Below are 26,363 nucleotides of genomic sequence, written 5' to 3'. Positions count from 1 at the left end.
AATAAAAAACGTAGAGCTTAATAAAAATAAATACACAATAATCAATAATTAATAATAAATTATATATAAATGTTATATTTATTGTGCAATTTTAATAATTTTAAAATCTATCCAAGTATGTGTACTAAAAAAATATTTATCAATAAAACTACAGAGTGTGCTATGATTGTGAACATTTCAAAATGATATATATATATATATATATATATATATTTATATATATTTTTTTATTTGTAATAATTAAACTATTTGTAATTTATAAAAAGAAATTTTTCAAATATCGAGCACTTATCATAGTAATTAATGCTTTGTGTCTGTCAATAAAATTAATTGTAAAATTATTATTATCTAACACGTCGGTATTTAGTCACATTTCAGTAATAAATAAATATTTTTTTGTCTTTAAGTAGTTATCATTTGAATTCAGTTGCTTCAAGGAAAGGATCCCGCGATATTCCTTTTCGCTTATTATGAACCACCATATCATATCAATATACGTTGTAATAAAGTATACGTACTACTTATATTAAAAATTTCTACATATATTCGTACTATAAATATATGTATATATCGCCCGTAATAAGTCACTCAGCGTCATAAGTAATAACGATAACATATCATAGATGAATTTTTAATAAACGTATTAAATTTATCACTGCAGTATGTTGCTGTTGTTGGCTTATTGTACAAATAAGAATCTAAGTAAACAAATGTTTATACACCGTGCGATGATTCTCAATCAGAAGCACCATAGCAGACACTGAGGATGACACCTTGCTCAGAATACCTCTGGATCCGTTGGATCATTGGATGTTGATGGTTGTGGTCCTGTTGATGGCATATTTGCATCTGTATCCCGTCGCTTGACTTTACCCTTCGTCTTCTTCAGCATCGCGGCCTAATTAAGGGACAGGATCAGGGATTGCACAAAGGCGACGATCGATAATCATTTTTTTTTCTTTTTAAGTTTTTTTCATATAACAAGGAATATATATCAAAGTCGCGTTTACGTTTTTAAACAAATGGAAATTCAATGATAAATATAGATAACAATAACCCGTGACATAAAAAGTTAAAGACGACACAATAACATGTGATAAAATAAATAAAAATACATATCCTACTTCAATATACGTATATAATAATAATAGTAATAGTAATAACAATAATAATATATAAATTATATTATAATTTATAAATAATAATAATAATAATAATGATATAAATAATAATAATAATAATAATAATAAAAATAATAAAATACGGTGATAAATGAAGTATAGTAATAATAGTATAACAACGATAGTAAAAAATACTGTTTGGAAAAATAACATGGCAAATTTATATTTATATGCATTTATCTATATAAACGTATTTGACGTTTATGTACATTTATGCATACATATATCCATAATATACGACGAGAAGCTCAAACTGCATATAGGGCAAAGGTACTGGAATTAATGGAGACAATGATAGTGGAATATATTTATATGTGGAATAAAATGTATATTTAGGGTGACTTTTAAAAATTTTTTATTTTCATTTTTTTTAATAACTAGTTTTATTTATACTTTAAAGCTTCATAATTCATTTTTATTTCGGTTTGAAATATCTTTAATGAAATTACTATTTTCAACAATAACGATAATTAATTTTTAATTCTTGAAGTTAAGATAAAAAATATGTATATAAAAATATTTAGAGATTAGAAAATGTTAATTATATTAAATTTACTTAGAAGTGAAAGACTTTGAAATGTTTATAAGTGAACTAACTCTAATAATTATTTTTAACTTATTTACAAATAAACAGTTTATTAAAAGACATTTTACATTTGTGAATGTATCTTTAGAATTTTAAAAATCGAAAAAAATTTCCATTCACGAGCTTTTTTCACATGAATTACAATAATTGTCTACTGTTGAGAAAAATGAAAATATCGAGTTTTTTTCAATCACCCTAATAAATATAGATATGTACGGATGTATATATATATATAATAAAAAAAAAATGGATAAATATTGTATATAATATATACATATATATATATATATATATATATATATATATATATATATATATATGCTATATATATATATATATATATATATATATATATATATGTATATTATAGAGAGCAAGAGAGAAAGAAAATGAGAAGATACTGAGAGCTTGAGATAGAGATGAATTTGGGTAGAGTATATAGAGGTAGCATGCATCGGGGATTCGCTGGATCGACCGTATGAAAGGTTTGCCTTGTCCAAAACTCCCCTTTCTTTATTATACACTGCACGCGCATGTACTAACGCACGCGTGCACGGAGGAGTCCAGACAGAGATTGCAAACTTTGTTTATTTTATTTTTTTTTTGTATTTGTTTCTATGTAATTTTAAGACTTAAGAATTTTAATGACAGACAAAAAAAAGTTAAAAAAAAAAAATGAATGCGACGACCGATTTGTATTTAGCTGTTGAATTGGGATGATTTACTCGTCTGTGCACTTGCCCCCCTCCCCATTAGCCGGTTGTATTGACGGTTCTGTATTCCGACGTCGGATTTTATTTTTCTTCAACATGGTAGCCTGAAGTGAACAGAGGAATAAGGAAGATATAATTAGTAGACTGCGATTTGGGCATATGATGAAAGGGAGGATCACATGCGCTGACGGACTATTGGTTTAGCTGCTTAGTTTTAGCTTTATTAATATATTCGATGATGCTTTCTCGGATAAAATAGCCGCGGTATATACTTTTTTTCCAAATTTATTTTTAACACACTACTTGCTAGGTAATACCTATAATGATAGTTGATAGTTAACACAGCGTGCGACATAAATACTGTAATAATTTATAAACGTGCTGGAGATTCAATACAGCAACATCATGTAAATTCAATTTTATATTACTTTATTAAATCCATTAGAAATTTTTTAATTAAAAATTTTTAATCAATTTATTTTCTTTTTATCAAGTATTAATTATTCTTTAGTTAAATAACTAAATGTTAATTATTTACTGTATTGAATTAATAAATAGCTACGGTATGAAATGAAAAATGAATGTTACCTTGAGAGCAGACTTGAGAATAACTACTACACTTGGAGTCTGAGTCCATGGCTCACCGTCGACTTGTACTGGTACATCCGAACTCAAATGAATTTTTATATGTCCACCCTGGTAATAAAAAATGACGTGAGACGTGATACTTATATATGTACTATTTGTATTTTTATAGAAAATAAGCTAGAGAAAAAAGATAGTGACAATGATGAAAAATAAAAAAAGTTTTATTATTAATCTTACTTGTGCTATTCTCATAGCTGAGCGGAAACCAGATTGGATTTGTCCCAAGTGTGCAACGCCTGTAACTCCTACGACCTCTAATAAACCGTCGTAATGATTTGGTTTACGGAATTGGTCGTCTGGGCCATCGCCCCATGGCTTTGCTCCAGAACCCCAGCTACAAATTTACCACGTTATTATGTTAATATTAATGCGCTATGCATATATATTATTTATTGCCAGTAAATAAAATAAAAATGTTAATGTAAACCTCTGGATGTTTAAAATAATCATTCCTTCAAGTGGCGGTAGATCAATCACTTTATTATCAACCTCCAGCCTAATTTTCCTCTGCATATCTCGGCACGTTCGATCCAACATCTTCTTTACTCCCATTTTAACGTAGACTCCTTTATTGTGTAATCGACTGTTGAATTTATCAGGATTTTCTTCCCGGGCGTTGTGAAATCCCAGGCATAGGTCCGCGTCAATACCAAGACCGAAGTAATTATTCATAACAAACATTTGTGCGTTATCTTCACTGGTAGATCCAGCTCCTTAAATATTAATTTGTTATTTTATTTTTAAGCTTTTAGTTTTATTGTGAAAAAATATAAATTATAACTGACTCATGACAGAGACAGATATGAAGAAAAACATAGAAATAAATAAATAACTCATTAAATTTTGATAAAAAAAAAAAAAATTATGACATTTTACGTTTAATTAATAGTTTTTCAAGCTGACATTTAATTTATTAAAAAAGATATGAAGGTTTAATTATAAATTAAAAATGAAATGACTAATAACTGATGACTATATTTACCCGTAGCATCATCTTGATCTTGAGGATGAAATACAACAGTCCACCTGTCGAGCATAATCTCTTCAGCATCGATAACATCTCGTAGAAGATTAATTGGATCTTCGCCACCAGTATAACCGGGTCCCCAACATAATACTCGTGCAAGATCGTTACCCGTTCCTAAGGGCACAATTGCACAGGCTGGTGACGAGCACTCACTGTCTTGTCCTACATTGTCTAAACACTGTAATACCCATCCTATCGTGCCATCGCCACCGCAAACAAGTATCTTGTAATTCCTTATATGCCGAAACATATACATCCTGATGTACATGAAAGATAAACCATCCGAGTGATCGATGAGCAATATAACAGGCAAACAAATAACATACAAAAAATAATTAGTGTAAATATATACAGGGAAATTAAAATATTACAGATGGTGGATGGTGGATGATAGATAGACGGGGGTAGGAATTTAATCGATCAACTTACCCGGGAAGTGGACCACCATTGTCCAAGTCAAATACTTGGTATGGATTCAAGAGTTTGCGGAAACTGGTGACTAATTCGTGACCTTGGCATCCACCCGATTTGACGTTGACAAATACCAACAGTGGTTGGACACCCGCTGGTATCATGGTTGGTTCAATACTTGGTAGAAGCATAACCAGCAGATTTTTGTCTTCATATTTCGATTCACGTAGGATGTATAATGCACGAACGGCTTTCTCCAGGTCTTCGTAAATTATTACCATGCACCCGTGCTCATAATAAATTGGACCGATCGACTTGAATTTGTTTTCTGAATTTTTTAAACAATTTATTATTTGCTACTGTACTGAGATAAGAAATAAAAAAAACAATTTAGCCACTTTTTATATTCATGAATCAAAGTGATTTGATTTTTAAATTTTAATTTAATCAATCAATTAGATTGTGTTTATGAAAAAAATGGAAAAATTACCTATTCCTAAAAAATCAATGAGAATATTTTCATAAAGCTTCTCATTTAAGCTTGCTGGTAAATTGGCAACGTATAGTGCAACATTAGAACCGTGCGGATCTTGTTTTAATTGTAGATAAAATCTCATTAGCTCCCGTTGTCTAATAGAATCTTTTCCTAATTGTTTTAATATCTCCAATGGCTTTTCGGCAGTGTCCAACACCCTCTCCGTAACTACTCAATAAAATTATTTCAATTAGCAATATTAATTTTATTAAAACTATTAAATTTTTAATTATTCGTTTTAATATACTAAATATAAATAATAATTATAATTACCATCACGATCCATGAGAACTTCACTGCATCTATAGTCTTCAATGTTTGCGTTGGGTTGGTTAAATTGAACCAGTGCTTCACGCATAAGATCAGCTACTGTTGTTTCTTCATTTATTGTTACTGTACAATAAGTTTGAAGTACATTAAGTTTACCAGGGTAGACACGAACTTCACTACTTAATTGGCCTCTATTAAAACAAAAAGTATAAAATTTATTTTATTTAATGTTAATAAAATTATTACTTTAAAGATAAATATTTTTAATTTAATAAGGCAAAACAAATTATTTGTGAAAAAACAAACCTATGTCGCAGAAAAACACCTCGGCGTTTGCCTTCTTTACGATTCAAATTAAGTACTGGCGTTGGATCACACAACCGCGTCTCTTCGGGCGCGTACAAATCGGTAAGATAAAAAGAACCTGTGAACACATTCAATTTTTAGAATTAAAACATCAAAATTCTTGAATAATTTTTCACTAAAAATACAAAATGTATAATTAAATAAAAATAATAATAAAAAACATACTCAGATGTACTTCCGTGATGTGATACGATTTAAGAGCCGCCGCTAAGACTTCCGCTGTAGATGCTTGCCGAGGTACTGAGATTACCCGGAATATTTTTCGCTTGAGGGACAAATTACCGTCGTAAACTTTAATCATTTCTGTAGACAGTTTAATGTTATTAAAATATTATATTTTTTATTATCTGCATTAAAAATCCGGCTTAAAATATGAGAGCCAGGAAAAAATAATTAAAGAAGTGGTATTATATAGAGAGAAAATATAAAAGAGAAAAGAGGAAATATAGATATATATATATATATATATATATATATATATATATATATATATATATATATATATAAAAAAAAAAAAAAAAAAACAAGATAATCTCACCTTCATCACCTCGTTCTTTATCGTCCTTATCCTTTGGAGATTTAGGATCTCTATTGTGACCGGTGCTGGGTTGCATCGCGTCATCGCTGTCACGATTTTTAGTGTCTCCGCTGCTAAATTCCTCCGAGATACTTCGCGCTATAATCAAACAATAAGTTTGTCTTTTTAACCATTAAAGATAAGAAACACGACAAGAAGTTTAATAAAATAAAAGTCAAACAACAATTTTTCATAATATTATCGTAGCAAATCATCTTGCGCAGGCTTGTTTTATTTTTATTTGTCGCAATTGAGCTTTTTTATATATATAAATATATATTTATATAAATTAATATATATAGGAATAGGAATTTATATCTTGGCAGTATAAATAGCGTTGGATTATTTATTTCAAGTTTATCAAGACGTCAACAGGATAAATATTATAAGATGCAGGATGTTTTATTTACCATCTATGTAAAAATTCTAATCACTGGCGAATTTATTCATTGGATTTTATTGAAAGCAAATGATGTTTATCTGTTACAGCGTGTGTAATTTATCATTAATTAAGAATAAATTTACCATCAACTCAACTATGTTTGTAATTAATTTAATTCTTCCAATATAATAATTGTTATATGTTTAATTGAGAGAAATAAAAATAAATGATATATATTAATTGGCATTTAATTAAGGGTCAAAAGTTCCCCATGTCGTAAATCATCAATTCTATTTGGTGATTTTGTTTGCGAGTGTTGTAATTGTAGCAGCTTACTGTTAATGTATAGCGCATGCCAGCAGTACTAAAATAATAACAAAAAATAATAATAATAATAATAATAATAATGCTTTCTACGCAGCAATATCGTTGTCAGAATCTCCTATTTCATATGATGGGATAGAGTTGCGTGCATTTATATGAAAAGCAATCAAACTAAGTACACACATGCAAAAATTTACACTAACAAATAAACTTGAGTACCCGGAAAAAATAAATCATAAATGTTCTATTATGACCATACATAAATTTAAACATAAATATGAATTTTTAATAATATTTAAACAATATTGACAATTGAATCAATTAAAACTAAAATTTAATTATTAATTTACTTAATTATTTAAAATAAAAATTTTATAATGTTCCTATGATCATATATATTCACATAGTAAAAATTGATGTATGATCATGAATATGAATAATTTTTCCTCGGGCATGTATTATGAAAATGAATCGTATATATGAATGTTAATGTTATTATGCTCACGGTGTTATTCCAAGTTAATAAATGAAGAAATATAATGTATGATTGGTGATTATGAATAAATAAAACGAGACTGGGGCTGAAGTGAAAACCTACGCATTGTTGTATATACCATCAATGTTGAAGTTATTGATTTTATTCTTAAACGCGTTGAGATTAAAAAAACTATACAAATAATAACCGGCTCGTCATACTGTACATGTTGTATGCTGTATGTTGAGTATTCATTTAAAGTATGATTGTGATAACATAATAGTGTAAATATAAATGTTATTATGAATCAGGAATAGAGAGCCTTTTCTATTTCTATAATGAATTACTGCGTTGACAGCATAGCAATATAATGAAAAGAGAGTAGAGAAAAATAAAAAGTTAAAAGTAAATGAGGTAAATATGTATGTATAATAGTAATACAGCTTTTTAAACTTTTATCCTATAGGTCTATATATTTTATCACATTATACTACTGTATTAAACAATAATTATAAAAAGAAAATTAAACAATGCAACCATCTAACTATACTAGGTTATTCATTTAATATTTAATTATTTATTACACAAATAACTGCAATACTACTTGCTTAATATCGACTTTATGATACAATTATTATTTACACACGATTAACTAAAATAAATAACTGGGTTTATATGCTAACAAACAATATCCAAAGGGTTTTAATATATATGTTGCTGTTATTATTTTTTTTTTTATTATTGTTATCATCATTATTATTATTATTTATGTTTTTTTTTTTTATTAATGATATATACGAGTTAGATGCATGAAAGATAGATAGACGCGATATGCTCACAAAAACACAGTTGCACGACGATTTGGTTTTTTAAAGACTAGGTACCTCGAACATAAGGAGGGGAAGCATGACAATTTCCATGGCAGCTACGTGGAAAAACTAGTGAAAGGCGCCTGAAAGCTTCGGCTAGATGACCTGTCGCCCCAATTCGTTCGCTCTCAGCAAAATCAAATTGCTCTCCGGTGTTATCTTCAAATAAGAAGCAAACGATATTTTTCCGAATTCGTCAGACACAACACATCACTATTCCATTAAACTATGTTTTATTACTGATTACTTTTGTTTTGTTAATCCCCTAATTTATTTATTATTTAACTTGTTTTATTGTTTGCACTGAGTAATGACTTTTGTTTAACGTTTTGTGACTTAATTGTTAATTTATTTTATTTATTTGCTCTGTATTACTTGTTTAAAGTCTGCCAAATTTCAATTTATCTTTTCGAACTATTTTTATTTTAACAAAATTAATGTTGAAATAATTTACCGGTTTAATAAGTTAATATTTTTATTTATGACTATGAGCTGCAAGCTTCCACCAAACACAATGTAAAAATATTTAGACTGCAATTGTCCCAAGATGATACATGACAACACACAAATGGATTTGTCAGGGCATTTTTTTCCAATTAAGAAATGAGTAATGTTGAAAATTTCTGAAATTTCAGCTTAGTTTTATATTTTTACGCTTAAATATTGGATTCCATATTGTTAAGCCATTACTTAAAACTTAATTTCAAAAATTATTTTAATTAAAAACTTTTACTAGAAGAGAATTTTTATTAAAAAATTCAGATATATATTTAAAATTTTAATTCGAAATGTCGTTTAATTAGATATAGAAAAAAATTTTTAATGATAAAAAACATATTTAGTTTTCTAAATTTTTACGAAATTGCAAAAGTTGTTTAAAAGATAATTTTAAGACATTCAGATAAAAAAAATTAATAGTTTTTTTCTTTGGGTTTTTAAAGAAAAGTAATTTAATTTACGGTTTTGAAAAAAAATTGTTTATATTAGAAAAATTTTCAAAATATGATAAGCTTTTGTATTCAATATTATGTATAAAAAGTTTTAATAAAAGTTTAATTTACAGAAATTTCAGATAAATTTTCTTACAGTTTATGAAACATAATACAATTTATTAATAATAGTGACAGATTTTTAATTAACTTTATTTATTTTATTCAAAAAACGTAACCGTGCAGACAAAATACATAGCACAAACCTGACTCGAGATGAACAAATTTAAACGTGAGATTATACATAAGAATAATAGATGATAAGAATATAGTATATATAATGAAAATAGCGATTAAGAGAGAAATAAAATGTAAGTGATAATAATAAAAAAATAGGTAAAGAATTAGAGTTATACTTTATAAACTATGTCATGGGAGATTATCATACTATTATGTGATAGTAAACTTTGTGTGTTATGTTTATGACATGTGTATTCTATAATGGATATAATGATACTTAATATTGATACTAAAGTTATAGTACAAATATTTATCTATTAATAATAATAACTTATGATAGTTGTTTACTTGTAATCATTTTGTCAACAGTGTTAAACTCTTAAAGTAAGCAATAAATAAAGAGTTTTGTTTCATTGAGCATGCGTATGCCAGTATAACACCTGTTTTAATATTTAATACGTAATACATATCACAAAGTAAGCCAAATAATTTTGCACTGTTTGATATTTGATATTAATAGAGGTTGCAATTAAAAAAAATTTTTTTTTTTTTATTATTATTTACTATTGATAATTATTTTTGATTGAATTATTAATAGTTTGTGATTGTATTGCGCGATTATTGAATTTATATATAAACTACTTGACTATAAATTTAATAAATGAATTTGTTGGAACGATAAATAAAGTTTAATTGAAATACTCACGCGTTGAGATTTCTCTCCGTCGAGAATGTACACCGATGATTGCCTCCATTGGCACATCGCTTCGCGGGATGCTGATTGCGTATGGAGGTAGATAAATCGGTTCTAAACTTCCGAAGGTGCATTCTTGTCTTACGGCCGGACTTTTGCGACAATAAGAGTGTAACTAGAAATTAAATAAATAAATATCAAAAATCATTTTATACTTAAGTTTGAAATTAAAAAAAAAAAAAAAAAAAACCGTCATTAATTATTGCTAAAAAATTAACCGATAACCGTATTTTAAGTTTTACGATATTGACTATAAAAGTATGACTTGAAAAATTTCAATTTTCTATTCTACTAAAATTTGCATTATATCTTTCAAGACAGTTATTAAACTTTCAATCTTGTCAAACATAAGAAAAAGTTCAAGATTAAGCTTATAGATTATTATGATTAAAAAAGTGCATTTTTCTTGAACGTTCCCGTTTCGGCAATCTCCAGACTCCTGACACATAAAAAATAAGATTTATCGTGAAATTACCGTCATGCCACACCACTCGCATCGAAATCCCGACAGGCACTCAGTAGAACAGCAGCTCTTTTTGCAGACAGCGCATTTTGAATTAGTCGGCAAATTTCCTTCTCGCCAGTGATGTGTATGAGTGACTGACGACAGGTCCTTTCCCGGCAGGTACGTCGCATTCTCCTTGCAATCCGCCAAAGCAAAGTCTTGACAGTCCGTGTGCACAAAGTACTCGCAAACTTTAATTTAATTTCAAAATATATAATTAATTATCATATAAATAGATAAAAAACTTTATTCTTATTTTTGTAATGGTAATGAATTTTTCAATTACTTTCACAGTGTACGGACGGAGACGTGTCCTCAAGACGTTTTCGACAAACATTGCAAAATTTCTTTTTATGATGTACCGGTTCGGACCAGCAATGTGCAACCGGGTTCTGGAAAAAGAAGACAAAAATTACAATTATTATTGTATTTATAAATTTTTTTAACTAAATTTATATTCAAAATTTTGGCTTTATTATTATCATTTATCAATTTTAAAGTTAAGGTAGTACTGTCGATATTGCAAAAGTTTTACTTGATTTAATTAGTAAATTTATATGTACAATGTCTTGCTTAAAAAAAAAAAGACAGTGATAATTTTTGAAAGTTTTATTTATTAATTCAAGAATAAGAAATATTCAGTCTGTTATTTTCCCTCATTTTATAAAAATTTGAAAGGTACTTTTTGTAAAATAAAATAAAAACTATGATTTCTCATAAGACTAATAAAAAGTTTGGAAAATCCAAAAGTGCACGCCTCATAATCTCATTTTTCACAATAAAATTGATTAAAATAAAAGATAAAAAGCAAAATAATAAAAAACAGAAAACTCTACTATGGTTTAGTGGCGCCAACTCTAAGGTGAGGAAAAAAAATACTATAATAAAATGTATAGATAGATATACAAAAAATCCACAGTCATATATTAGTTTTTTATAAATAATAATTTTACGACAGTGAATTGAACGCTCAAATTAAGGTAGTATTACCGGTTTTAGAATTGACGTTCAGAATTTAATGAAATTTGGCATATTGGTACTTTATAATATCATAATTAAGCAGTAAAATTTTTGGAAGCCTGGCAAGTCCTGAAAAAAAAATATTAATATCTACATATTTTTGCTTTTACCATTGATCCTTATGGAGAATCACAGACTTTATTTTATTTGACAAAACTGGACGTTCAGATTCTTATAAAAATCAAGACAACGAGAGAAAATAACATCTAGAACATATTTAATAACAATCAGTATGGTTTCCAAGAATATGAGAATATTTATTTATAAAAAACATTTAAAATTTATCTCTGTCTCTCTTTCTCCAACGTGATTTAGCATAGGGAAATCTACTACGTTAATCAAATAAGGTTAGGTTTTAGGATTTGACTCTTGTGGTAACGGTAGTACTACCTTAATTGAAAAAATCCGGCGTGTGTTACTTTAGATAATAAAAAAAATTATTCCGGTACGATCATTTTTTCGACCAATTTCCCTGCCACATACACCTATCCATACACGAACGTCCAGAAAAGATTATGTTTAATGTTATTATTTACTATGTTAAACAAAAATATTGTTTTTGAAATATATTTTATGTGTCTGACAAATTATTTGACTTGATATAAGTGTACTCATATTAACCTGTAAGTGCGATATAAATAACAAAAATCAATTTCAATTTCAAGAAAACTGCTTTTTTTGAAATGTCGAGAGTAGAGCACAACTTCAACGCTTCGCTTATGAGGCGTGCAGTTAAATGCAAAAATTAAAAAAATTAAATATCTTTTATAAATGGTACAATAATATACTAATATATAAAATTTTTATTAAATTTTGAACAATAATTTTCTGAAAAATACTACCTTGAAGACTAATTAATAGCAAGATAAAATTATTTTTTGGTCGCTTAAAAAAAATAAAATCCGAATTTGTTCAGTTAAGAAAGAACAAGTGTATGGTAAAATATTACCGACAATTAAATAACGTCTGTCTGCTCAGCAATAGATATAACTACTTAACAACATCAGACAACCGGTTAACGTACGTTAAGTTAAGTTATGTCTGGTACTTAGTCTACAACTAAACCACTTAGGCAACAGCAGTGTAGTGTAGTGTACCGATAACATACTTTTCTATTATCTATCATCAACTACCTCATATATTAAACTACTCGTACATACATATGTAATGTACCTCATAGGAGACATGTACAATACATATGGGTATATGTACCGATATTCTGAAAGGAAAAGTAGAGTAAGTAAAGTAAGCTAGTGAACGATTCATTCACGTGTTGACATGTTTCATTCATCTAGTGAATGAATCTTCCATTGAGTCTTTACTTGCCGCGGAACAGAGGTCGATACTGAACTTCTTGACTTAACCAAAAACCGTAACAATGCCACTACTTACCTCGTATCGTGAGAAAATTATTTTAAACATTCAACTTTACTTTTATTTATGTTTACGCTTCACTTCCTTAAGCTCCAACCTTTTCAAATTAAAGTCTTTACAACTCTACTTATTTCTATTTTTATAATAACGGTAATAGTAGTACCTGTACTTTTACTGTAAAAAAATAAAAGTAAAAATAGTTTTGTTCTTATATTTATGTTATATATAATACCTTAATGAGGTTTGCCGCGATGCTGGAGCAGGGAGACACGACGGCCGTGAGACAGCGTTCATGCACCATGAAGTTGCAAACTGTAAAAATATTATTATCATTATTATTATTATTAGTATTATTATTATGAATTAACCTAATATAAATTTATGAATGTAGAATATGAAGATTTTAAATAACTAGGACAAAAGTCTTTGTGTTGGATCAACAGGAGATCAGTTTCAGTTGATCCAATTCCAGGGATCATTTGAGGGGATAAAATGTATGTTGCATAATAATGTATCGAGGAAATGTATGTGATAGGTGGTAGCATAGTAGAATAAAATAATAAGACAGAGTAAGTGTAAGAGTTGAATGCTAACTGGCAGAGTTAATATTTAATGTTTGATGTTGAATGTTGAATCTAAAGTCGAAGAATCGATTAGATATTAATGTTATAACATCATTGTAGGTGGTAACGCATGAGTAGACACATTAATATAATGCACTGTCGACATTTCTCTGGCACGTGTTTGTCTTCTTCAGTTATTATAGTTATAGTTCTATTTAACACTATACTACTGATCATGAAGTATGAGTAGCATATAATGTAACTCTTTTTGTAATTCAACTTGTTAGTTCTTTCTTCTTTCATAATCGAGGATTTCTTTCTCCTCTTCACTCTCATTATTTCACACGGTTATTCGCATGGTTGTTGCAAATCTAAATAGAATTTTATCGTAACGTCGCTCTATTTTTCAAACAATAACACTCATTGGATGACAGCACGCGACTCTGTGACGTTTGCACGCCACTCAGTGGGGTTATACGTTTCCGGTAACAAAGCTAAAATAAACCGTCCTCGTTGATGTTCAGGCTATACGCACTTCTCTTCTCTCGCTTTTTTTTTTTTTTTTGTTATTATTGTTTTTGCTACAACATGCGGCTGTATTTTTTTAATTTTATTTTTTACAGCAAACCGACTCTCATCGTCCTCCACTCACGTAAGCTATTTCAGCTGCATATTAATATATATTTTAAAAATATAGAATTTTATGACGTTATAAAAGTACATTGTATAAATGTAATCGTAATTTATTATTAAAAGGTCAAAGGGAAATTGAAAAAAAAAAAAAAAAAAAAAATGTAAAAAGTGTAAGAAATACTTTAGCTTGTTTTGACCAATTATTCTTGCGATCAGATTTTTTAATTGATTAAAACACCCACTGGTAGCAAAAAATAATTAAATGAGTTACTGATGGAAAATGACTCGCTAAAAGTTTGTCATGTTATTTTAAAAAGTTTAATACGGTTAAGAAGAATTTATTAAACTATATTAAATAATGGAGTCATTTTTCTTTTACCCTGCTGCCAACTCTTCTGTAAAATCTAATTACTAAAAAATTTTAATATATTATTTTAAATCGTAAAGTAAGAAGGATTTACCCTGAAAAAATTATTAAGCTAAAATTATTATACAGACAGGGAAAAAAGTTAATGTATGATGAAGCAGATTTACTTTGATCATATTAGTCTTTTTTAATTTTTCCATGGCAACTTATACTTATGATTCAGCAGCTTTTACAATGATGAAAATAAAAGTTTCTCTATTTCTATGGAGTTCATATAGTCATCTGCTTTGTCATAGAGATACATGTCTTTAACTTTTATATTAGGGTGAATCATTCCAAAATCTGCCTCTTATGCCTCCAACCAAGCCTACTTCCATCTGATGATAAATTAATGCTCAAATTTCTTCGAGAATAAATTCGAAAATAAATGAAGGAGTTTCAATAAAAAGATTGCAAGTGACAAAATAAAACTTTTTGAGTTGTTTCAAGTACATAAAATATTGATTTTATAGAAAAACTTAATTCTTGAGCCCTTCTAGGTATTGGTATGAAATTCGGGTGAAAGTTATCAAACGAATCTTAGATTTATTATTTTTATCTCCCACCTCATTTATTCTTTATAATGATTTTGATAAAGTATGTAGGTCGATTACATTATAATGAAAAGGGGAAGACATTTGATTCATTTTAGAAAAATTCGAACGATGCTATACTTATATTTATATATATTATCCCAAGAAAATGATATCATCTAATTTTTTTCAAATAATTTTAGTCTCTAGTTTTTGAGCTAGTATAATTAATGTTTAAATATTTTTCCGTAGAATGAATATGATATGTACATGATACTTAAAGATTGAAGTTTGTAACAGTACTCTCGGTCTCTATATTTGTTTAAACTGTCAATGAACAATACCGAACTGTTTTGAACAAACTCTGTGACGTTCTTTGTACATTGAACAATGCTCTTAGCCCAGTAAGTATATAGTTTGCGCATTCGTTGCGTTAGCAAGTCTGTTTTGTCTCTCCTCTGGGCAAAGATGAATGGAGTGTTTTGTGAATGTCTGCATACAATTATAAACGAACAAGAAAGAGAAATTAAAATAACGAGTGAGGCTGAGGATACTGAAACAGTACAGAGTGTATACGATAGAAGAAAATTCAACACCACAAATAATGTAAAGACAAAGAGAGATGATAAAAAATAGTTATGACTCAAAGAAAAAGTAGTATAACACTAAGAATACCTACTCTTCATTGCGTCAATAAATTTTAAAAGGAGTTTACCCACTTTTCTCTTTGCTTCTCCTTTACAAATTTGTTATTTTTTCCTTTTTCGACGTTTTTTTTTTTATTTTTTTTTTAAAGAAAATTGCTAGTATACTTATCCCTCGAGGAAAACTATGTATAGTGCAAGGGGCATTTGACGTCACATGACGCCGAGGGAGCTGTAAGTTGTTGAAACGCGACGGCGGATAAGGCCACGAGACCACCAGCGGAAAGAGGACGGATAGGAAGAGGTCGAGAGGGCCAACGGTAATAAAGCGACCAGGAGCAAAAAAGCCTGAGAAATATGCACTGAGCTTACTCTTTATTCTCTTTTTCTTTATTTTATTTTTTGACTTATAACTCAGAGCAACCCGCCTCTGCTCTTTATACCCAAACTTTCTGTCTTATTCCCGGTCTTTTAGATTTTAGATTTATTATTATTTTTTATTAATTCAGGGGTTTTGTTTAGCAGGAATGAATGCCCAGTATCCAGTACCCAGTGCGAGTTATTTCTTTGGGTTTTTATTTCTTTCTTTTTAAATGAGGCCACGCATGCCCTCTTGCCCCGCTATTCCTCGTTCAACAGTACCAGATCGGACTTACTTGCACGCTTACAATTGAAAATCCCTCAGGATTAAAATTTATAGAATTCCTGGTTAACTGCAGTATGAGTTTGTTATTACAATTATAATTTTAATGTAAATTTTAAAATATTTATTAAAGCAGAAAAAAATAGAATCTAGGTGTGTGATTTAGAGTTTTTTTGGCAGAGATTAAATTATTGTTGGTTTTTAAATATTTTTTATTTGAAGCACGTTTGTCATGTTTGCCTCCTCACCGCCTCCGTCAACCCGGGCATCCGCTATCCGCTATTTCATTCTATATATCCTATATACATACATATACATCTTGCTTGCTCTTTCGTGTTTTCATAGTCGAGTATCCCAATACCACCAGAGTCCCACCACTATCACCAGCATCACCACCACCACCACCCCACTCCCACGATCAATGCTCGCAAGCCAAGCGACATGGTTGCCCTCTACTATTCCAACTAAACATTACTCGTTCTATTCTCCCGCCGATGAAAGCTTGAGTACTTGGTATGGTACTTGACGAGTGTACGACTTTTATATGTGGACACATTTATATAAATATTCTATGTATATTTTATGCTGTATGATGATCACCAAGTACTGACACGAAAATAAAATCTAAGAAACTCATCTTTATGTTGCTAGACGTCACCAATGAAATACGATGATAACTGAACTGATAAAGATCAATGATAAAAAAAATATTCAATTAAAAGAGTTGATAAAAAAATTATTTATGCGTATCACTTGATAGATTGTAATATTAATTATTTATATTATTAAATAAAAAAAAATAAAATGAACCTCTACTTAAATAAGTTATTATAAACTTGAAAAGTAAAACGATAAAAAAGTATCAAGTATTACAAAGTATATTAGTCACGAGAAGGCAAGGTAACGGTGGTTAGAGGGTAACAATTGTTGGTCACGAATCCACCGCAAAAATTACTGTAAGCTTTAACCCAGAAACCTAGAGGCATACATAGAGCTCAATGGGCACCATTCATTCATTGGTGTGCAGGAGGTCAGTTTCACCCTGTACTGTTAGTTGCTGATGTGCTTTATATTTCTTTCCAGACTTGAGAGAATAAATTTTACGCAAAATAATGAAATAAAAAATTTAAATAATATCTGAGAGAGAAATAAAATAAATGAAAGCTGAGTAAAAAAAAAAAAAAAAAAAATAATAAAAAGTACTCTCGTTGATTGGAACGATAAAAATAACACAAATAAAATAAGTTTAGTAGAATAAAATAGAATAGAGTTGAGGAGAGTAGAAAAAAAGAGGTTGAAATGTTTAATATCGATCATTGGGCATGTTAATTATGCCTCGTGGCACAACAAACCCGCTGAGTAGAGGGTAGGAAAATATTTTCCGTTCTATTCTGTTCCAGATCTCAGAGCCATTTGAATAGTAATATAAATATAAATATACAAGAGCCACGCTTACTCGAGCGTTACTTTTATTTGTTGATACAGTTGTTGTATTGTGTCTTTGTGTATGACTGACAAAGTTTTCTGGAAGAGCATACTAATAAGGTAAAAGCCCCAATAGATGATCATGTACCAGTATATGATCACTCCATGTATTTGTATACCTATATTTATGAATATAGATATACAAATACATGGAGTGATCATATACTGGTACGTGATCATCTATTGGGGCTTTTACCTTATGTATAATAATTTTTATCGTCATTATTCTCGACTTGAGTCGTAGACGACTTGTCTTTTGCTTTTTTTTTTTTTTTTTTTTTTTTTTTTCCAGTATTAGTATTAGTATCAGTGTGGTTTTAAATGTGCATACCCAGTGCGTATCCTCGTGGGGAGTACCTGAGGACTTGACAGAGGGTGTGGGAATGTGTAGGTCACCACCCTTTCTTCCGTACAATGTATTATCGCTTCTTTGATTATTCTCGAGTGTCAAATGAAGGGCCTGAAGATCTGTAGAGAGAGCTGCTTTGGTAACGAGGTCGCGCTTTAACTCACTGTGACATTATATCTCAAGGGTGGATGTGAATCACTCGGGTGAGAATCATACGATAGGCATAGATAAATTTAATTAACCAGCAGTTGAGCCGTCGTTATGATCAAATATATAAAAAATATAAAAAGATTAAGTGAAAATTCAATGTAATGAGATGATCGAGTGTCTTATGGAAAAATTCAACATTTTTGTGCTAAAAAGAGAGTAGAGAGACATTTATACATACATTAATGGTAATAATAATAATAATGAAAATGATGATGATAATACCTTCGCAGATGTAGTTCCCCTGTCCAATGATGCCCCAGAGCCGATCGGTGCAGCTATGGCAGAACGTAGGTTTATGGAACGTTTTCTGTCTAAAGCTGTGCCCGTGGCTAGCTGGAGTCTTGGCCGAGGCCGACGCCATGTTCCCCGTTCCACCGCGGCGCCGTTCACGCCAGATTTTCACCGTGAAGCTACACAAGGCGCAACGCGCTACCACATTACATTTCTTCTATGTTATCTCGAAACCGTACGCGAACATTTCGCTGCTGCCAAGGGCACTCCCGTTTAACGAGTTCAAAGTGCCTAAGGCGCATTTCCGGAGGCTCGCCTTGTTGTGCCCACTACAACACAGCTGACCATCACTCTACTCCAACAGTACTTAAAAAAATATTTTTTTTACTTATCGCGCATCCGTCAAACGGAGCGGGCCACGGGATGATGATAGTGAAATATCTCCTGGCATCGGCTCCGATTCGTAGCCGAGGGAGGGCGCACCTCGTTTACTATTCAGGCTGCTCCTATCTCACCCTGATGAGGACCGTGCGCAAGCTCACGAGGAGCGACGCGAGCCAAACGCTTTTATACACACCAAACCTCTGATTTTTATTTTAATGTCTCTGTACTTTTATTATTTCTTCTTCCCTTTGCTTATTTTATAACAAAGTTATCTTCTTCTCCAAAGTTATTCTTCTTCTTTATAAATTTTCTTCACTCTTCAGACTCAATCCTGTTAGTAATAATTAAAATAATTATTAATTATTATTATTATTGATGTTATTTATCACAAAACAATAACAAGAAAAATAATAACACGACGGCGACGTACGTACGACGCTCAACGTCGGTACGGCGCGGCCACTAGCTCACCATGTGATTATGCACAACACCACCACGACCCACACTTTGGTCAACGCAACGGTACTCTGAGCAGAGTAGTCCTCTATTGAATCGGCACACCACACAAGCTCCGAGAGTAAGTCCCTTCTCTCAAAGCTTTTTACGCCATCAGCAGCAAGACGTCACTAAAATCCGCGCCGACGCGACAGTGCTTAACATTATATTATCCACTGACTTGTAGCTACTGAGCAGCCTTTATCAGATCGGACATGCGCCAAGGTACCCCGCGGGTTCTAAATAGCTGGGAGAAGCTTGCAAGCCTACACTACTCAGACTCCCACAATCTTACGCCGCTTTGTCTACCACGTGCCACCAAAAATGATTTAAATACTTGGTTTTTATTTTATTACCTTTATCTTACGATATTACTCAATATATAGAAATTACAACACTATTAAATTTTTTTTCAGGAAGACTAGTTGCTTGTTTTTAATAAATTATTTATTTATTTTTAACTAACAGCGACTCCATTATCCGTAAATATAAATCAGCAGATTCTGTCATCAAGTGATTTATTGTGCTCCTGTTACTGTTGAAGACTTTTGGAAAGTTTGGTATTAACTTATAAACTGAATTTTTCGGGTAACTATTGGAATTTTCATAAATTCTTGAAGCTGATACTCCATTTATAAAACGTATATGCGGGAGAGCGCTACGTAAATAATCAATGCCCGTTTGATTTATGAAAGACATAGTTTAAATAAATTGATTTTACAAGTATTGACTTGTAAATAAATTTTCATAAATTAACTAACTTCATTGTTACGAAAATTCCGGGCTCGGTGAATATTTAAGCCAGTACCTGATCGATATAAATCTTGGTGGTTTTATTATCACTTTTTATTGGTAGTTGAGTTTATATTTGACATTATCGAAGCACGTTTGATAAATAAATAAGCTACTGTTGACGATTTTTATAGTTTATTCCCAAGTTGACACTAAGGGAGCGTCATTGTAACAGAATTTAATACCTTTTTATTGATACTTAAAACGAAGTTTGATTAGATCAATTTAATCTAGTAATCGTTGATTAGTGACGCGGTATTTTTTTGTTTGCAACACAAACCTTTTATTAATACTGTATACTATTTTATTGGAAAATAATTAAAGATCTGTGACGAAGACATGATAGGAAGTTTGCTTATGCGCGTGTCCATTACCTATTTCGTGACATGTTAGAGGTGCGCACGTTGAAATTATTGCACGCGCTCGTTCTCGATATTTTGATCCTCGCTGAATTTTTGAGCATCGAATATTTTCCTTTTTTTTTTTTTTTTGGAAGCTATGTAATTTTATAAAATAACAAAAATATTCTTTGATTTATTGTTTATAATTTTGGCTATTATTTCTACTGTTAAATTTATTATTATTATTATCATACATTGCATTGTGGACGGAGCATATAGTATGATTGATTTTTTTCATGTTTCTTCATGTTCATAAAACATTTTAGATCTTGATTACCAAATACAATTATTTTTTTTTTTTTTAATTTCATACAAAACAAATTGTATAATATAATATTAAATGTATATATATTTATGTTTTATATATATTTATAATTCATGATTTTATTTGATATAATTGATCGTAACACCCTTATAATTCATAATATTAATAAATTAAAATTAAAACTTAATATTAATATCATTATAATCATTAAAATTATTCTTAAATGCACCGGTTTAGTCACAGGTTTCGTTTGCTTACTAGCTACTTATAGTAATAACAATTTAATTGTGCGTTAAATTATGAAAAAAATTGCTGCCGACTTAAAATAAAAGTACAATAATGCAAAAAAATTCGTTGTATCACGAAAAAGTGCCAATTATTAAGCTAAAAAACTAAAAAATCACTAAAAAAAATTGGTAATTGGAATGATAAAAAAAAACCTTGACAATGTTATTGTAAGTCAGGGTAGAGAGCTATTCTATGAAAATAATATCAATTATCCGAGTCCGTGATCTTCGAAAAATCCTTGAGGTGTTTCCTCCTAAAACATAAAAAAAAATTTCAATCAGTTAATACATAATATTTAAATAATGAGGAGTTTTATTGTATTTAATGTGTAAATTACGGTCAATATGAATAGGGATCAATTAATTTGATGCTGCACACATTTTAATTTTGTTAATGATACATTTTACGAAACAATATATGATTTATAAGCATATACAATACACGTACCTACTTCGTAAATAATATCTTCTCATAGCAGCTTCAAATGGCGAACTGAACCCTTTTCATATGACTGAACAATTATTAGTGCAGTTAAAATTTTTAATAACAAATAAATTAACAATAGTTAATTGAATAAAAAAACAGTTTATAAATATTTTCTTCTTTGGAAGCATTCGACGATCTATAAATAATAATTTATCTCTATTTGTTTATGATATAATTAAAAAATGAAAGTGATACATAGATGGAAATAATTTCCTGATTATAATTTATAATTTTAATTATTTTTAAATACATATTATCTTTATTGCCATTAAATTAAAATCCCTACACTACACTCAGACAGTAATAATTGATAATTGAATGTTTCTTTATCACAAATTACAGATAAAACTATCAGCTACATATTTTTTTACTAATGGTAAAATATATTACTTTTATTTCGTTATCATTATGTTAAGTTAAATTATATTTATATTTATTTTTTAAATCGTAGAAGCACATGGAAAATTTAGTATAAAAATATTTGGGATCCCATGATTGATTGAATCGCGAGTAGTATGTTATAAATATAAACATAAATATAAATATATATATATATATATATATATATATATATATATATATATATATATATATATAGTATGGCAAGTTGTAATATGATTAGTGGTTTGTATTATTATAATAAATTGTGTATGAGGTGAGATGGGCGAAGACATCGTCAGGCAGATGAAGGATTGACTGAAGTTGGAGATCTTGGTGGTCTTTTCGATGACTCGGAACACACAACATCGGAGCTTTTACAAAAGCCCTATTTCCCGTAGAGCTCCTTCGACAGCTTCATCCTTCCACAAACAAAATAAATACTAACTAGTTTTTTCTACGTGCTCGTTCCTTCATTCTTTTAACTCTATAAAATTTTTTTAAAAAACAATTGTTAAACACAATTAATTAACACATTTACGCGACAATGTTGAAGCCTTCATACAGATGCAACGCCTTATTGTAACTTAAATATTCATAAAGCTTATATTTTAAAGTAATAATAATGATAATAATGGTAACTCAATCCACCTCTATCTATTAAACAAAATTCAATTTTAAAAGTGTACACATTTCATAACATTATAAATTTTTAATTATTTATATAATACATTACATGATGTTGATTTTTAGTCTTAATACGTTTTGTAACAAACAGAAATGATTTATTGAACACTGTAAAACATACAATTACATAATTAACATTTTTGTTAAATAGAGCAGCATTATTTTTTTTTTTAATTTTCATTTGTACATTGTTTTATACGATCATTTATTATGCATTACTAAAATATATATTTGTTTCATGTAGTAATTATTTTTATGAGATTCATATATTTTATTTAAAATAATATAATTTTGGTTGTATTTTAATAACCCGACTAGAAGGTTCTAAAAAATAATAACTTTATGTAAATATGTTCATGATTATACGATTCTTAGAAAATAAAATGAGAGAAACATATCAAAAGATTCAGTAATAAGAATTAGTAATCTTTTTTTTCAAACAAGAAATTATTTGAAAGTGCAATTTTTATTTGGCTAAAAAATTACGATTAATTATATTATATTTACTATTTAAAATTTTATAGTTCATTTATTGTCAATTCAATGGAAAAAAATAGTTGTAAAAAATTTACTCTCACGTCACGATAAGTATAATCAAAGTTCTTTTAACTTAAATTGACCTTGTTTAAGAAAATATGTTTTATCAAAACATGTAAAAAAAATTATTTTCTTTAACAAGCTATTTTGATTTAGATGAATAAAAAAAATTATAAAATTCAGTTTGTTGTCTTTAAGTCTAAGATAAAAAATTTTAATTTTTCAAAGCTCAATTAGTAACGATAAAAATTATCTTTTCCCTATGTTAAACTAATAAGGTATTCATACCACGAAACTACTTTTGTCTTGGAAAAACGAATTTTCAAATTCACAAAGTCTTCTTGTATGAATAAGAAATATTTCTCCAGTGAATAATTATTTTTAGGTACAAAATGTAAGCTAGGACGACGTTAAACAGTCTATTCATCAATAAGAGATTATTCACGATCCAACTGTGGGTTATAATTAAGCATTAAATAAATGTAGTTATCACTATAAAGGTTAAAAAAAATTTTTTTAACGTAGAAGGCAAGAAAACGGTTGTACTGTGCTAACAAGCTCATAATAAAATATTCAAATGAAAACTATCGATCCTACATTTTCTCTGCATCAATATGAATGCAACATTCTTACAAGAAAATAACTATCATCGGTTGAATATAAATATCTATGAAAAAAATATATATAATATATTAAATCATCTATATAAAGCTTTATAATAATAAATTTCCTATCGCCTATAAATGAAATATATAACTAATAATTATATATTTTTAAATAAAAATTATAGAAATGCTGCTCTATAAAATACACTTACAATAATAAAATAATTATAGCAAATAAGACAAGCTTGCATACATTGACATAACAAGAAAAACATAAGCTCGCTCTCATTTTGTTTAGCACTTCCCAATCTTCAATTACTATTAAAAGAATATAGAATAATTATATTTATATTAATAATAGTAATAATAAAAATAATAGTTGTATTTTGGCAAGCCTCTATGTTGAGATTCTACATTAAACATTGATCACAGCAGTGCATGCACACACATTAATTCATGCATTCAACAAAGGACGACACAAATGACAATTTTTAAATTAAAAGATACACAGCAACAATACAAATATGTTTTTGTGTTGATTAAATTAATAGTATGTGTCTCATATACAATTATTAATATCGAATTTAATAGATATATTTATAGTCAATATATACATATATAAATATATGTTCTCTTTTAGTTTGATTAAACTAATAATTTATTGGGATATAATTAAAAAAAAAAAAATTATGCTTGAAAATTAATAATTCCCCATCATTCTAACACAACATTCTGCTTTTTTCTTTTGTTCGTACTTCGAAAAAAAAAAAAAAAATTATTTGATTCGATAAAGTTATTATGCTTTTTAGTACAGTAAAAGTTATTTGAATAAGTATTAATTACTAGTATTATCAGTATTAATTATTAGTATAAGTCAGCCAACTTAGTTATCGAGTCCTGTTGACTGTTATTGAGATAATATCCATAATGCATATTTTATTATTGTGGTGTAAAGTAAATCTCATGTTAGACAAAATTACAATTCTAAAGGTACATTGCCATAACTAACCTCCTGCAGTAAATCCTGTGCCGCTATAGCCTTTAATACATTTTTTTTACTGGTTTCCTGTATTTCACCTCCGACCAACAGCTCATCTAGAATGAAATAGGCTTTTTCGAAATTGAAAATAATATCCAATTCACATACCTATAATTAATTTGTCATTAATAACAATGAATAATTATTTATGTGAATATCATTAGTATCAAATTGTTGGCTTACACTTCCAAAATATTTATCCAACAATTCGACGTATCTGTGGATAATCTCTAATGTTAATAGTTCATTGTCATTTTGTTCAATAGCACAGCAGAAATACAAACTTGCATATCTGTAATCAATAAAATAATAAATTATAGTATTGGTAATGGGAATCAATTTATTACAAGGCTGAGTTTTAAAAAATTTCTCTATTTCAATGTACAGTTTCCTGTCCAAAGTCAAACAATAGGTGTCACACCCTAACTGTTTTCAGAGTAATAAATAATTGAATGTTTTCTTTTTAATTGACAGACATCACTTACTTAAATTTTTTTTTAAATCAAATATTCTATTGCCTAATATTTTCAGTTTGATATTTAGACCAGTAATATCCTCCAATATCTACTGATAAATAAAAACTAAAAAAAGTTTTAAAATCAAAAAACTTTTTAGGCTATTTTCAGATTCATATGAGTACTAAATACTTTCAAATATTTTTTATTAAAAAAAAAGTACATAATAATTACCTTTTATAAACAACTTTAACATCCTTCCATTCAAGAAAACTAGACATTTTAGGTTTTCGGGCAAGTATTGTCGTTATTAATTCCCGTGTTATTTTTTTCTTGAGTTTATCTGGATGTGCTACATACCATTTTTGTAACCGCAATTTACCCTGACGACTAAATAGTAACATAAATTGCATCTGAAAATAAAAAACAATAATTAAAATTTACATTAAAAGAAAATACTAAACATACTAATTAACTACTTACCATTTTCACTAAAAATAATTATTTAACTCTATAGCGAACACTAAGGAATGAAAACCTAAAAGTGCCAGGTATCTTTTCGACACGACTGATGTTTTTAAGATTTCATTATAAAATTACAACTTATGAGTAATTTTAAGATGCACTTGCAATGAATGATCAATTACACTCACCTAGGAGAAAATTTT

General features: G+C 28.9%; 2 protein-coding genes across 8 annotated transcripts; both read right to left on the bottom strand.

Moving 5' to 3' along the window:
* Positions 1–220: 220 nt before the first annotated feature.
* On the bottom strand, positions 221–20,919 carry LOC123271006 (diacylglycerol kinase theta). 5 transcript variants are annotated; one of them, XM_044737224.1, is made up of 18 exons: positions 19,739–20,916; positions 18,875–19,598; positions 13,419–13,498; positions 11,079–11,184; positions 10,763–10,983; positions 10,240–10,402; positions 8,380–8,523; positions 6,276–6,413; positions 5,903–6,040; positions 5,678–5,795; positions 5,375–5,562; positions 5,057–5,269; positions 4,585–4,894; positions 4,111–4,412; positions 3,556–3,841; positions 3,306–3,462; positions 3,069–3,176; positions 221–898 (listed from the first exon to the last, which is right to left on the bottom strand). In XM_044737224.1, the coding sequence occupies exons 2-18, from the start codon at positions 19,011–19,013 to the stop codon at positions 779–781; spliced, it is 2,931 nt and encodes a 976-aa protein (XP_044593159.1). In that variant the 5' UTR covers positions 19,014–19,598; positions 19,739–20,916; the 3' UTR covers positions 221–778. The 5 variants fall into 5 exon arrangements, with proteins under 5 accessions (XP_044593159.1, XP_044593151.1, XP_044593175.1 ...); XM_044737216.1 differs by having other exon boundaries at positions 18,875–20,916; XM_044737233.1 differs by lacking the exon at positions 221–898 and adding an exon at positions 2,374–2,584 and having other exon boundaries at positions 18,875–20,919.
* A 651-nt stretch (positions 20,920–21,570) lies between these two features.
* LOC123270985 (AP-1 complex subunit sigma-2) lies at positions 21,571–26,330 on the bottom strand. 3 transcript variants are annotated; one of them, XM_044737196.1, is made up of 5 exons: positions 26,179–26,330; positions 25,930–26,108; positions 25,424–25,532; positions 25,211–25,348; positions 21,571–21,761 (listed from the first exon to the last, which is right to left on the bottom strand). In XM_044737196.1, exons 1-5 carry the CDS (start codon positions 26,179–26,181, stop codon positions 21,717–21,719), a joined length of 474 nt encoding a protein of 157 aa, XP_044593131.1. In that variant the 5' UTR covers positions 26,182–26,330; the 3' UTR covers positions 21,571–21,716. The 3 variants fall into 3 exon arrangements, with proteins under 3 accessions (XP_044593131.1, XP_044593141.1, XP_044593139.1); XM_044737206.1 differs by lacking the exon at positions 21,571–21,761 and adding an exon at positions 22,585–22,859; XM_044737204.1 differs by lacking the exon at positions 21,571–21,761 and adding an exon at positions 22,585–22,794.
* Between the last annotated feature and the right edge of the window lie 33 nt (positions 26,331–26,363).

The sequence above is a fragment of the Cotesia glomerata genome, linkage group LG1 (genome assembly GCF_020080835.1).
Source record: "Cotesia glomerata isolate CgM1 linkage group LG1, MPM_Cglom_v2.3, whole genome shotgun sequence".
In the NCBI taxonomy this organism is placed as follows: Eukaryota; Metazoa; Arthropoda; class Insecta; order Hymenoptera; family Braconidae; genus Cotesia; species Cotesia glomerata.
This window is presented reverse-complemented; position numbering and strand designations above follow the sequence as displayed.